We start from the raw sequence: 12,880 nt of genomic DNA, 5'->3' as shown, positions 1-12,880 counted from the left end.
TGGCATGTGAGCGTTGTAGAAGGCGCAAAATCAAATGCTCGGGACTGCCTGGCCCGTGTTCAACCTGCAGAAGCCTTGGAACCGTATGCCATGATCCAGGCAAAAGACGGGATCGTGCACAAAGGTTCATCTCCTGAGCTGATTATATGAATATGAGACTGATGATAATTCTAGTTTACTAGAAAATCGCATTCAGAGGCTGGAATCTTTCGCAGCTCATGGTAGGGCATCATCTCACTCAGAGGATATGGCATCGTTGGCATACAGGCCCTCGCCTAGTCCTCGGCCGTTATCCAATAGCCCACATGATGCACGTCTGGGACTGCATATTGAGACCGACAACTTACTGACCTATGCTGGCCCTGATGCGGTTGCGACAAACCAGAATTCTCCATCCTTTAACCCGGCTTGGGACTTTTTCGCAGGATCGAACAGTCCAGCTTGTTATTCGGATATCGGCCCAGAGCTTGCACCTTGGCTGACAATCGACTATCAGCCACTCGATCTGGATCGTTGTTCAACTCCAAATCCTCCTCTCCATAAGAGATCACATACGTTTCCAGCTTTCATAAACGACGAATTCGACTGGAATGGGGACAACACAGCGCCACATTCTGCTGGTGCTTTCTCCGAAATTCCTTCCATAGAGGTCACATCCCCCGACTGCTCCAGACCTCAAAGCCCATTCGGAATCTCAGAACAAGACTTCTCTTCCCCAGGAATCGCAATTCCATACTCGTCGCAATCATTAGATCAAGACGACGATGATTACCAGGAACCCACTGGCGGATTCGAGCTGCCACGAACTCCGCCACTTTATCCACTGAACACGCGGTTTAACGATGGTCAAATCGACTACTACGGGGACTTCCTCTCTCCTGTAGACAAACCCCCTACGTTATCGCGTCGGTCATCCATGACCTCAACCTGCTCAGGGACATTACAACAAGAGCTACCACCTACTATTAGCACTCGACTACACAGAAGTCAAACCCTTCCAAGCAATTCCAACCCGCGCATGCAGGCCGAACAAGAGCGACTGAACACTACAGTAAGCTCACCACGAACGCGCAATTATCTACAGGTGTACTTTCAGAAGGTCCACCCTCATTCTCCAATCCTGAATCCTGCAACGATCTCGCTGAAGGCGTCAAACAATTCCATAACTACATACCAAGTCCTCGTTGCCGCTGCAATCGGCGCAATGATACATCACCAATCAAGATCGCTGTCCTCACCCTATGTGAGGCTCGCAATGACTCTCAATCCAGAAGTCGATTTCTGGAGTTCGATCTCAGGGTTACACTGTGCGATTCTCCTAGCCATTTATTGCTTACACGAAGAAACTCTATCCTTCCAGGACGAGATGGACAACGAGGGCCCACATCATTTCCCACTCACCCAACCTCTACATCCACACGTGAATCTTTGGCTGCACACCTGTCAAATCAGCGCGACCTGCATCGATCTAGGCCTCAATCTCGGCTATCTTTCAGGGGCAGATCCCATCGGGCCGCCCAGGGGGAGAGGCCACGAGCTTGACTTCTTCCCAGAAACGGCGTCGGAAATTGAGATGGAGGCGATTTTCAAGAACACGTTCCGAGTCGCGTACGGGCTGGACAAGCGTGTGTGTAGCCTGAAGCAACGACCGAGGTCGATCCGTGATGAGTCTATACATCCTGATCTCGCCAGGCAGTATATGCTCGAAACTGTAAATTTGTGAATAGATCTGTACATACATTTTAGTGAGCGTGGGGCGGCATGTTGTGGTTTCATTGGGCCATCTAGATTCCAGTACATACATTAGAGAACATATGTAGGACAAAATATCTCTTTAGGTTGCTGTCAGAACGTCTTAAGCCGTATGTTAGTCGCTATGGTTCAGAGAGCTGCAGCCTTGCAGAATCATGCAGCAAGCTAGTAATGCACACTAGCCTGGAACGACCAGGTCATGATTGATCCAAAATTTTCCAAAGTAGGAGGGCATTAGGCGTGGCCTTTGATATCAATTTGCAGCGATACGACTTACGTATGTGTTAGTGAAAGCTCACGCACCATATGAGTGAAATTGTGGTCACGAAACCATTCCGCAGCCTTGTATCATTCTCTTCATCGACTTCCACAAGCCGTTGCGAATATCCAATCTAAGTGTACTGGAGCAGTAAATTACGACCTCACTACGCATCAAGAGCATCTCGACCAACGAAATTAAGTCTCCAGTCAAATCAAATTTCGCTAGCTCAGGTGGTAACTTTTTACGTATTAAAGTAGAAGTATAGAATTTGCTGTCATAAATCCGGCCGAGTGAGCTCGGTCATAGCGTCACAGAAGACCTCGGACCTCGCTGGTAACTCAAAGGAGGAATCCGGCAATGAGGCCTAGAAATCCTAGCGACCAGGAAGCCTGGGAGAGAAGCTTCGATGGTGTTCCGGCAACGGAAGATGCTGAAGCCGTCGCCGCCGAAGCTGAACTTGTGGTGGAGGTGGAAGGTTGTGGCAATGCTGAAGGCCCCCCCGTGGATGAAGTAGTAGAGGAGGCCGTTCGAGTCGATGATGATGTTGTTGAGTTGCGATCTTGGTCGAGAGGTGTCATAAACTAGGTATTTCGTCAGTACATGTCTGGAGTGTTCGCAAATTGTGGGTATCTACCTTGTCGAGAACGTGCATCACGCCGTTGTTGGTCCTAAACTTGAGTCAGCACATTTTGGTAGAACAAGTAGCATGCTTTGTTCGACTTACATGACATTGGAGTGGATGATCTTTGCATCGTTCACAAAGATAGCTCCGTCCCGAATGGTGACTCGCACGGTTTGGTTGGAAAAGGTTATGTATTCTTGACCATCTTCCAAGAAGTTCGTGTAAAGTGGCTGATCAATAATGTGGAACAAAGTCAACTGCTGTAGATCAAAGATACTGGCGGTGACATTGGGACTACCAGCTGCTTTAAACGCGTCGTCGTTGGGCGTTAAACAGGTGACATTCCTGGTGATATCCAAGGGAGCTCCCAATCCCGTGCGACTGAGTGAGCTACTGAAGCCAAACATCTTCCATCGTCGAATAGTGTCGGTACAATTGAGTGGTAGATCAAGGAAGCTATTGTTGTGTAAGCTCATTGCTAACTGAAGAGCAAAATTGCCATCTTACTTGTCAACGATCTGGAAGACTCCTCCATCCCAAGCACCATTGACGGATGTCAAATTGATGATATGACCCAGACCACCCTGAACCTCAACATCAGGCTGAGGAAGTTGGCGGACAGTAAATCGGCGAGCTGCATTTGGCTCGTCTTTGGCCTCAATAAAGACGACTTGACCGTTTTTGGGATCGCCCTCTGCTCCACTCGATCCTAAAGCATCTCCAGCGGATCGATTGTTATAAAGTGGTCCTGTCAAGAAGGTGGGCTCGGTAGTGCCATTCGCCACGGTGAAGTTGTCGGTGGTTAATTCGTTAACGAGTATGTGATATGAGAGAACTGGTTCAAGTTGTGATACTGATAGTGAGCCCACAGGCACTCCCAGTAACCTCTGCAATTTATCAAATGCCGAGTTATCTGGTACAAGCACAGTCGTCCGCGTTAATGATGTAGCATTTGAGGTTAGTAAAGCTCCAGCCAGGCCAGGGTTGTTAGTCATTAATTCCGTGAAGTTGGCCAGCTGCGGATATTGCGAAATGGCTTCGAGGAAGGTCTGAGCCGAAGCCACGGATAACAAGGTGAAGATGGCAAACACATAGTGCAAACCACTGCGAGTGAGCTCCATCGTCTGTGTCTGATACCCAATTTTTTTTCGAATAGTCGATGAGCAAAGTCTTGCGAGGCTGAGCTCGCGCGGTTGGGAGAAATGACAATCTTAAAAGGGCATCATCGATCAGGGCAAGCTGTAAACACGCCCCCACTCATCTCAACATCCTTCCGGAGTATCTCGAAGCACTGCATGGTAAGGACATTGGCGTGCGCCCGTTCCAAGGAATGCGCGCCAAGATCATGTGCCACGGGCTGAATCTGCTCAAGCCACGTAGAGGAGTGTTGATCGATCTCGAATGTGAGCGAGGTGACAGCGCCGCTGAGGAAATGCCAAGGCGGTTCCGAATGCGCTGGACTCTCGGCAGCTGAAGATCGATCTCCAGAACGAGCGTGTTCCAGCCTCTTTTGTTCGTGTTTGGGGAAGTCTAAAAAATGCTGGACAACTAATTGGCTACTTTCAAGCGGAACACGAAAGGTTGAGGTTTGTTTTGGCCCGTCCTGATTTGCTCCCGAGATCAGAAGCTGAGACTAAAGAACGAGTTAGCGTGCTCCTCTTCTCACTCCGGATGGGAGGGGTGGTGGGAGTCCTTGAAGAGTCATGGGGGAGTACATAAGAAAGTATTCTCTCCGGAGTAGTTACAAGCTTACGGCACTAATCTTAGACCTACGAAGTAACTCGTCGTCTAGGGCTTAAAGAGCTTCTCGAGTATGATCGGCTGCACTCGCTTGCTTAGCTTGTGGAGTAGTGCAATTGACAATCATGGTTTTTTTGCATTGGCCGAATCGATGATCGGCGGGAGTGGAAGCGAATTATCTTGGGGTGGGGCAAGAATTCCAATTTCGACACCCTGGCTAGTGGCAAGGCTGCATTAAAGGCAAGACTTTCAGAACAGGATCTGCTCTCTCAAAATGGTTGAGTACAAATCTTGTGGCTATGTTATTTTAGTGCGAAGGATCCTGGTGATCAGTCAGACTCATGTACGGATAGTAGGACCAGGTACATCTACATCCCAACCTGAACGTCGAATCAGAGTGAGCATAGTGGTGGTACAAGGTACGAAGACAATGACGACGAATAACAGATTGGAGTCGCTCAAGATAGAACCTTATTGTAGTTACCGGAGAAGATGAACGAGAAAACGCTTGTCTGACTTGGGGCTCCAAGTTCCGATAGCATGAGATAGTTGTCAGCGCCAACGTTCAAGCACATGCATGCCTTCAATGGAAGTGGTAGTACCAAAGGTCCAATCCGCTTTTCTACTAGACGACGAATTCTCCGCCAGCATGTTCATGGTTCCGTCTTTTTGGGGGTGGGATCTTATAGTCTAGATGCCGCGCTCCCTATCATGGTCTAAAGGCTCACAGAAGGGGCGACACCTCCGTGGGCTAAAAAAGGGCTGAACCGATCCTCAATTACGAACACCAAGGATGCCAAGGTCCTCTTAGCACCCGACCTTGGGAGCTGGTAAACTTTGATGGCAGATACTGACATTACCCCGCTGGTCGAGCTCGATCCATCGTGCCCGAAAGCCTCAAAAGGCGCCGCAAGATTCTGCACGGACAAAAGCCAGTATCTTATCACATATCTCCTAAATCTAAGGCCAATTTAGTATTCCGACCTGTTCGTGTTCCCTCATTGTTCCCACAAATTGATATGCTTGTTTGAACCTCCTCAGATATGGAATTTGGCGCATCTTCAACGATGTTCGCACCAGGTAGACTGGGTCTTGAGGCTGTATTGGCTCCCACAGCTACTCCGACAGCTACTCCAACATATGGTCGACAGCCCCATGCCCTGAATCACCGGCAAGCGAGTGTTTCGGCTGCGACTTGCGGCTATATCGGTGGTGATGGTGGTAGGACACCTTGAAACAAGTATTGGGAAGTGGAAGTGAGACTAACGCTGCTACAGACCTAGCAGTAACATGTCGCAGTGGTATGTACTGCGCAGCAACCAGCACATACGTCGGCTGCTGCGAATCCACGAATTGTGTAGGCATAATCACCTCCTGCTACGACTTTCTTGGGAATGCCTGCGATGTCACTTGTCAGAACAATCCAAACAATTTGGTCTGGTCTGTAGTGCGTATATTGTTGATTGAAGTCCTTCTGACTGTTCTCTAGCCCAACCAGTTTACCTTACTGTGCCGAATATCAGTATGAAGGGGGATCGGTGGGTTATGGTTGTGCTCAAGATCGTGGCTTCACTACAACTGTCCTCCTTAACCCTCTACAAAACCTTGACACACTTACGACGAGCCCATCATCATCGTCATCAACACCTACACCTACACCATCTCCGACCCCAGACCCGCAACCTTCATCTTCTGGTCTTGGCGCCGGAGCAATAGCTGGGATTGCTGTTGGTGGCATAGCAGTGCTTGCCTTGATCATTTTTATGATATGGTTCATGCGCAGAAGGAAGCAGAAGCAAGCGACGCAAGCGACAGGGAATACTCCTTATGCCCATGTGCCACCAGAGGATACGAGTCCACCCATGCGAAATCGATCAATGGTTGAATCAACAGCATTTTCGGATTCGACGACCGCCTACGCTTTACCAAGTCCGAGAACTGACCCCTGGAAACAGTCCTGGCAGAGCTATAGCGAACCAGACGCGTCTTATGCTGCATCGAATGGTTATTCCCAACCAAGAAGCCCAGCAGGCATTCCGGTTGCCCCTGTCGAGATGGTGAGTGTCAGCCGTCCCAATATGTGGTTGTTCTCCACTAATGACCGATATTACAGCCAGCTTCGGGTTTGCAATATCCAAGCGAGTTAGATGCGACCAGAGACATCAAGCAATAGCCAACCTTCCACTTTGAAAAGCTGGCCTAAATTCATTGGCCTCATTTCTACTTATTCTTGAGCTGTGATCACAGTGCTCCTAGCAGTCAGTGGTGAACCAGCTCTGGCGGATACGGTTTGTTCATTGCACCTAGCCGATGGCGATGTTCACAAAGAATTAATTTGGCGCTTGTCGAAACTCCCATATGTGGTAAGGATGGAACTATCCGACCGTGTACATACATGATGTATCTTGCGAGTGTTCTCTTCGAAGAGCTATTCTTGACCAGCTAATGCAGGGACGTAGGGTGAAAGTGTGGTCGGGCGCATGCCCGACATGGTCCGTTTACTCTTGGGGCCGGATTATAAGCGAATTTGACTTTCAACATGGGTGACTGAGTGAAAGGCAGAGGCGTCGACCACCCGACCAAAGATAAAGACAGATTACATGAGGACCGACTGCAACAACAGAGATAGCAAGTGATTATAGCCCGTCAGACTTCTAATCTTGCCTACACTAAATGGCCATCACCTGGTTAGCACCCCTTGTGCTGGGCTGTGAGCAATGTTGTTTGCTAAGTAGCCGGACTTGGTACCTACTCGTAGGTAGTTTAGGCAGGTCTCCGTACTTCGTACCTACTTCTTCCAGTTCTCACAACCCTAGCCAACGAACCATGACCCCCTATTTCGAAGTAGCCATGATCAAAAGCGGCCGTCGTTGTCGACTGGCAGGTAGTCTAACCTAGTTAGATAGGTGCCCCACCAGCAACATTTGTTGGAGTGGATAGGGGCTGCCCCGCGTTCTCACCATCGTGTGCGTTTATCATGTTCTACAAAAAATGTCGAATCGTGATCATCAATAACGTTGGTAGTGTTGGACTTCTTCCCTTGTACACTAGTTTTCGAGTAGTCTTTAGTGACCTACTTGTCATTTTGATCGATATTGTGCTTCGAGATCTCTCCTTGGGGTCTTTGTCTGGGGTCTACTCACCCATGTGGACGCCTGATACTTTTCAAGGCAAAAGACAATCCATCCTGGGAACAAGATAATGACAGTATACTAGCGCAGCAGTCTCCTCAACTCAGCCTCCTGTCATGATATCGACGATGAGGATACTGACCCACGCAAGTACAATGCTCTTATCGCATGTGCAGGAACAATGAGATCACTGCAGATTTACGCAACCAGCACTCGACGACTCGTCTGGAGGCATCGCCGGAGCATCAGAACTGTGGCATTGGCCAGTATTTTCCTCTTTGGCCTCCGAGAATTAGTGTTTGTCCTACTTCACGTGCGTAATCTCTCGTCCTTCTGAAGACCTTTCTAACATTTTTTCCAATAGGCAACAAATCGTGGAGCGCAGTCGCACGATACTGCTGAACACGAGCCCTTAAACGTCACTGGATTTGCCAACGATGGACGACCCGGGCAGCGTAACTGTGACGAGCTGAGACATGATGACAAACTGAGTGTGCAAAAGAGCTGGTTTTTGGATGATGATCTTGTGCACATCGCTCGATCAATGAATGAACATCCTATGGTAGACTATTCTACTCAAGATCAATCACTCACATTCGAAGAGATGGTTTCCCAGACCTGGACACGGTTATCTGGATCTAGTGTATGGCTCGAGAAAAACAAAGTTTTCCTGACAGTCACGAGAGTCATCTTCTATGCCGAAGGCGAAAAGTCATGGCCCATCATTAGCCTCTTGAGGGGTCAGATTTATGACAGCAACTGGAGTGAGTTAAAAGACCACACCCTGATTTGGAAAGGCCATGGAATTGTTTTCCCTACCATATTTCCAATTTCATACCCGTATATGGAGAAGCATCGTTTTTTTGGACCCGAAGACCCTAGGGTTCTCATCGAAGAAGGAATTGACGATCCGGAACCGATAATTGTGTTCAACATGATCTACGATACACAAACCTGGACAAGGGCTATGCACGTCTTCAGACCATTCACCGATCTTCTTACTATCCTGACCATCAAGAGGGACGCAGAGAGAGCAGAAGTTGAGAAGAACTGGGCCCCATTCTTCTTCGATGACTCAGAGACGACCGTACCAGCAACAGGAAAGACTCCCAACACACATCTTCATTTCATCTACAGGTTTAATCCGTTGGTCGTATTGAAATGCAAACTGGCTGACGGACTTTGCGATGTCGTATATGAGCAGGACACCGAGTCGTACTCTCTGGGGAGCCATGATGATGATGATGGCCGGATGACCGGTGGAACGAATCTAGTGCCTTTGCCGATGAAGTCGAAGCTTGGGACGAGCCTGTTTCTCGGATTTCCTAGATCCCATGTGGAGGTTGGATGCAATGGGAAAAGCATCTACCGACCCGCAATTATGATTCTCAGCGCCCACAAGAAGAGTTTCCACATTGAATACATGTCCGACTCCATCGACTTTGGATCCGCGGCGATGTCGGAAGAAGCTTTCATCGATCCTTGTCACGAAGGCCAGATTCTGATCGCTAATAGCATTGCAAAATGGGATCGATCACACGGGGAGGATGTCATGACGGTTTCATTTTCCGTCGGAGATTCGACCGTGCAAGTATTGCGGCTTCACGGCGTGTTCGCATTCGTGGAACGCTTATATCTGCAGCATGACCCACCTATTGATATGGCTTCCGACTCGCAATCAGGTGTCTTTAGACTGTGGTCTAATGCTGCGAGCCACGTGCTTGGTTGCTCGATTGAGGCAGCTGCGAACTACTCAACCGCTCTGTATGTCAATGGTTTCTACCGGATGCAAGAGGCGCTCGCACACGGGTCTTAGTGTGCAGAAGTGTATAGTATGGAGGGAGGTATCCCAAGCTGTGCCCCGAATTCTTGCCTGCCGATGTAGCCCGGGATCCTTATGCTTTCACGAAAATGGTGGGTGTTCACGAACCAGGTAATTTGGTAGTAAAAATATTCTTCGTGCCTTCAAATCAACGTTTAGCTTCGGCCACATTTGTCCCGGGGCGAAAGGGAAACCTTGTTTTGAATATTACCCAAACTCAACCCACCACCCCGCCATCCTTATAGCAAATCCAATTCGAAGAGGCCACCATTTATACACAAGACCCTAGAAGCAACCCATCGCGGCAACCATGTCAACATCAAATTCTAAACCACCGCCGAAGCGTTTCCAGCAGATCGTCAAGCTGAGACCGGAACACTACGAGGCCTACAAAGCATGCCATGCAAAAGTCTGGCCCGAAGTCCTGGAGCAGATCCGACAATGCCACATGGAGGACTGTAGGTGCTCCCTGTACATAGAAACCTACATCTATTCCCCTTTGGGCTCGATTGTCATTTCTTGAGGATCAATACTCACATGCTGCCATCGCTGCTTTGATCAGACTCGATATCCTACGACGGGACGAGTCATATTTTGTTCGCGAGCTTTAAATGGACGGGCGAAGATTTCGAGGCAGATATGAAAGCGATGAGAGAGAATGAGAAAGTCAGGGAGTGGTGGCGGATGACTGATGGTTACCAGGAGAGTGTGGCCGAAGGGGCTGTCAGTTCCGAGAAGGGGGGGGTTGATGGCGTGCCTGGGTGGTGGAAGCCTTTGGAGGAGGTGTTCTACTTTGCTGGCTAATTGAATTACATTTGTCTGGGGCACGCGTGTTTGTTGGAGAGAGATACATATAAGGGGTGGCAATGTACCCTTGAAGAAGTGCTGTGGTCGTCATGTAGTGGACTTGGGAATTGCGCTAGGGTATGGAAATCTGTTTGTTAGACTGGCCTACATCTTATAACATTTGAGACACAGGAAAGGTGAATTGCCGTTATGTATAGGCTAGTTGCAAGCCTTGAATCGTCAAGTTCAGATAGAAGAAGAATTGAAATCCTAGAGGCTAACTATATACCTTTCATTATATTGCCACCCACACTATTTCCAACCAGATGCTGGGAAGGTTCACACAATCTCCACAGTCAATAGCAGCCGCGAAGAATTTAATCGAGTATACCAGACACACAAAAGGAATACTCCAAGAGTCAACAAGACCGGAGGAGAACCATCAAAATCCAAGAGGATCAGTAAGATCGACCCAAGCCCGCAGCTCCATGACGCTTGAAGAGATTTGCGGGACAGCCTGGGTCGCTGAGGGTCAAGAATTGACCGCTGGGCTGGCAGTTTTGAACGCCGGCAATCGCAAGCTGGATGCCAGCGACACTTTGAGTGCCGACAAGACCGGTGGCACCCAGAATGTTGAGGCCTGTGCCGATACGGCCCTGAGAGGCGCAACCACCGGGAAGGGCGACACAAGCATTCAAGACATCTGAAAGAAGTGTGGTAAGGGTACACAAGGCTGGGATAGCGGCAGAGCAAGTCACCTGAGTAAGTCCAAGACTCTGGAGTGTCTGTCCGGCACAGAGTTGGACAACCACGCCACACTGTAGTTGAGATCCGCCGCCGCCCGCTGCTGTCGTTGTGGTGGCGGCAGCTGGTGCACTGGTTGTCGTTGTTGCGGCCAACGTGGTGATGGTAGACAGAGTCGTGGACGTGGCAACTGTGGCAGACGAGGTTGTCGATGTTTGGCTGATAGGGCAGGTAGGGTCTTGAACCACCACATTGATCTGCTGGAGAGCGGTACAGGTCGATGTCAGCACGCCTTGTAAGGCCAGGGCTTGGACTTGTTGAGGACTGATGTTCAAGCCCAAGACCTGGTTGTTACCCAGAACAACAGACAGGACGCTGGGGTTGCTTTGGAGAAGTTGCGGAACGAGACTCAATAGCTGGTTGACCGTGCAGAGGAGACCAATACCAAGAGGGCACTGAACCGTCGTGACAGTGGCAGATAGAAGCTGGTTAGCGTTGGGGCAAACCGAAATGGCTAGGTTGCAGACTGGCCCTCCAGCTGTGGTAGTTGTAGTCACTGGTGCGCTAGATGTCGTTGTCGTAGCAAGTGTAGTACTAGATGTAGTAGTTGTTGAGCTGATAGGGCAAGTAGGGTCATTAATGACCACGTTGACTAATTGGAGAGCCGTACAAGTTCCTAACAGAGATCCGTCGAGTATACCAGCCTGAACTTGCTGAGGAGTAATACTCAAGCCTAAAACTTGATTATCACCTAGAACAACGGAGAGTACATTAGGATTACTCTGGAGAAGTGTCGGAACAAGATTGAGCAGTTGGTTGACTGTGCAGAGAAGACCAATTCCCAAGGGGCACTGTACAGTCGTAATAGTGGCAGCTAAGAGTGCGTTGGAGTTGGGACAGAGTTGAACGGCCAGATTACAGACTGGTCCACCAGCTGCAGTCGTTGTCGTGGTTAGTGCAGAACTAGTAGAAGAGCTGCCAGTAGAGCTTGTCAGGGAAGCTGACGACGTGATGCTGCCGGCAGAGCTTGTCGAAGAAGCCGACGACGAGGTTGTCACCGGGTTGATTGGGCAAGTGGGATCATTGATCACGACGCTTGTTGTACCTAAGGCCTGGCATACTGAGGTAAGAGTTCCATCGAGAATGCCGGCCTGGACCTGTTGTGGAGTGATGCTGAGACCAAGCACCTGGTTGTTACCAATGACGGTTGACAAGACGTTGGGGTTGTTTGTGATCAGCTGGGCGGCAACCGTGAGCAGTTGATTTACGGAGCAAAGCAAGCCAATGCCTAGAGGGCAACCTTGAGTGACAACTGTGTTGGCGGTGATTAGTTGTGCGTTCAAACAGATATTCACGTTCAAGTTGCAAACAGGACCCGCGGCCGTAGTGGTGGTAGCAGGTGCGGATGTCGTGGTCGACGATGTGGTAGCGACGAGAGATGTCGTCGAGCTGGAGGTAGTCGAACCATCGACGGGACCAATAGCAAAGCTTGAAGTTGATGATGCCGTAGAAGTGCTAGCACTAGCGCTCGACGTCGATGTCGAGGACGAAGTTGTGCTACCATCGATCGGACCGACCGCAAACGACGAGCTTGATGAGGTGGAGAAAGAAGAGCTCGTCGACGAGGCTGATGTACTTGACAACGACGAACTTGATGTTGACGTTGTACTGGCGTCAATGGGGTTAACTGAGAAGCTAACGCTCGAGGTAGTCGACAAGGAGGAAGTCGAAGTACTAGTCGAAGCAGATGTGCTAGTCGTTGTGCCCTCGATCGGGCTATCAATGGCACGTGGTGACGTAGTTGTTGTTGAGACGGACGAGGATGTGCTCGTAGTTGTGCTCTGGATGATAGGACCTAGTGAAAATGAAAAGCTTGAAGTTGAGGTGCTTGTGGTGCTCTGTTGAATCGGTCCTAGTGAGAGCGAGAAGCTCGAAGACGACGAGGTGGTAGTGCTCTGTTGAATCGGTCCTAGTGAGAGCGAGAAGCTCGAAGACGACGAGGTGGTAGTGCTCTGTTGAAT

General features: G+C 49.5%; 4 protein-coding genes across 4 annotated transcripts; 3 read left to right on the top strand and 1 right to left on the bottom strand.

The window, feature by feature from the left end:
* Positions 1-247: 247 nt before the first annotated feature.
* Positions 248-1,723, top strand: LTR84_009213 (uncharacterized protein; the record flags this gene model as incomplete). The annotated part of the gene is made up of 1 exon (XM_064852754.1): positions 248-1,723. One exon carries the CDS (start codon positions 248-250, stop codon positions 1,721-1,723), a length of 1,476 nt encoding a protein of 491 aa, XP_064700979.1.
* Positions 1,724-2,352: 629 nt separating this feature from the next.
* LTR84_009212 (uncharacterized protein) lies at positions 2,353-3,757 on the bottom strand (the record flags this gene model as incomplete). The annotated part of the gene is made up of 4 exons (XM_064852753.1): positions 2,353-2,595; positions 2,649-2,682; positions 2,739-3,092; positions 3,144-3,757. The coding sequence occupies 4 exons, from the start codon at positions 3,755-3,757 to the stop codon at positions 2,353-2,355; spliced, it is 1,245 nt and encodes a 414-aa protein (XP_064700978.1).
* A 1,662-nt stretch (positions 3,758-5,419) lies between these two features.
* LTR84_009211 (uncharacterized protein) lies at positions 5,420-9,323 on the top strand (the record flags this gene model as incomplete). The annotated part of the gene is made up of 4 exons (XM_064852752.1): positions 5,420-5,597; positions 5,654-5,816; positions 5,866-6,433; positions 7,872-9,323. The coding sequence occupies 4 exons, from the start codon at positions 5,420-5,422 to the stop codon at positions 9,321-9,323; spliced, it is 2,361 nt and encodes a 786-aa protein (XP_064700977.1).
* Positions 9,324-9,639: 316 nt separating this feature from the next.
* On the top strand, positions 9,640-10,133 carry LTR84_009210 (uncharacterized protein; the record flags this gene model as incomplete). The annotated part of the gene is made up of 2 exons (XM_064852751.1): positions 9,640-9,787; positions 9,892-10,133. The coding sequence occupies 2 exons, from the start codon at positions 9,640-9,642 to the stop codon at positions 10,131-10,133; spliced, it is 390 nt and encodes a 129-aa protein (XP_064700976.1).
* Positions 10,134-12,880: the final 2,747 nt, after the last annotated feature.

This window comes from Exophiala bonariae (assembly GCF_035927105.1).
Source record: "Exophiala bonariae strain CCFEE 5792 chromosome Unknown scaffold_37, whole genome shotgun sequence".
Taxonomy (NCBI): Eukaryota; Fungi; Ascomycota; class Eurotiomycetes; order Chaetothyriales; family Herpotrichiellaceae; genus Exophiala; species Exophiala bonariae.
This window is presented reverse-complemented; position numbering and strand designations above follow the sequence as displayed.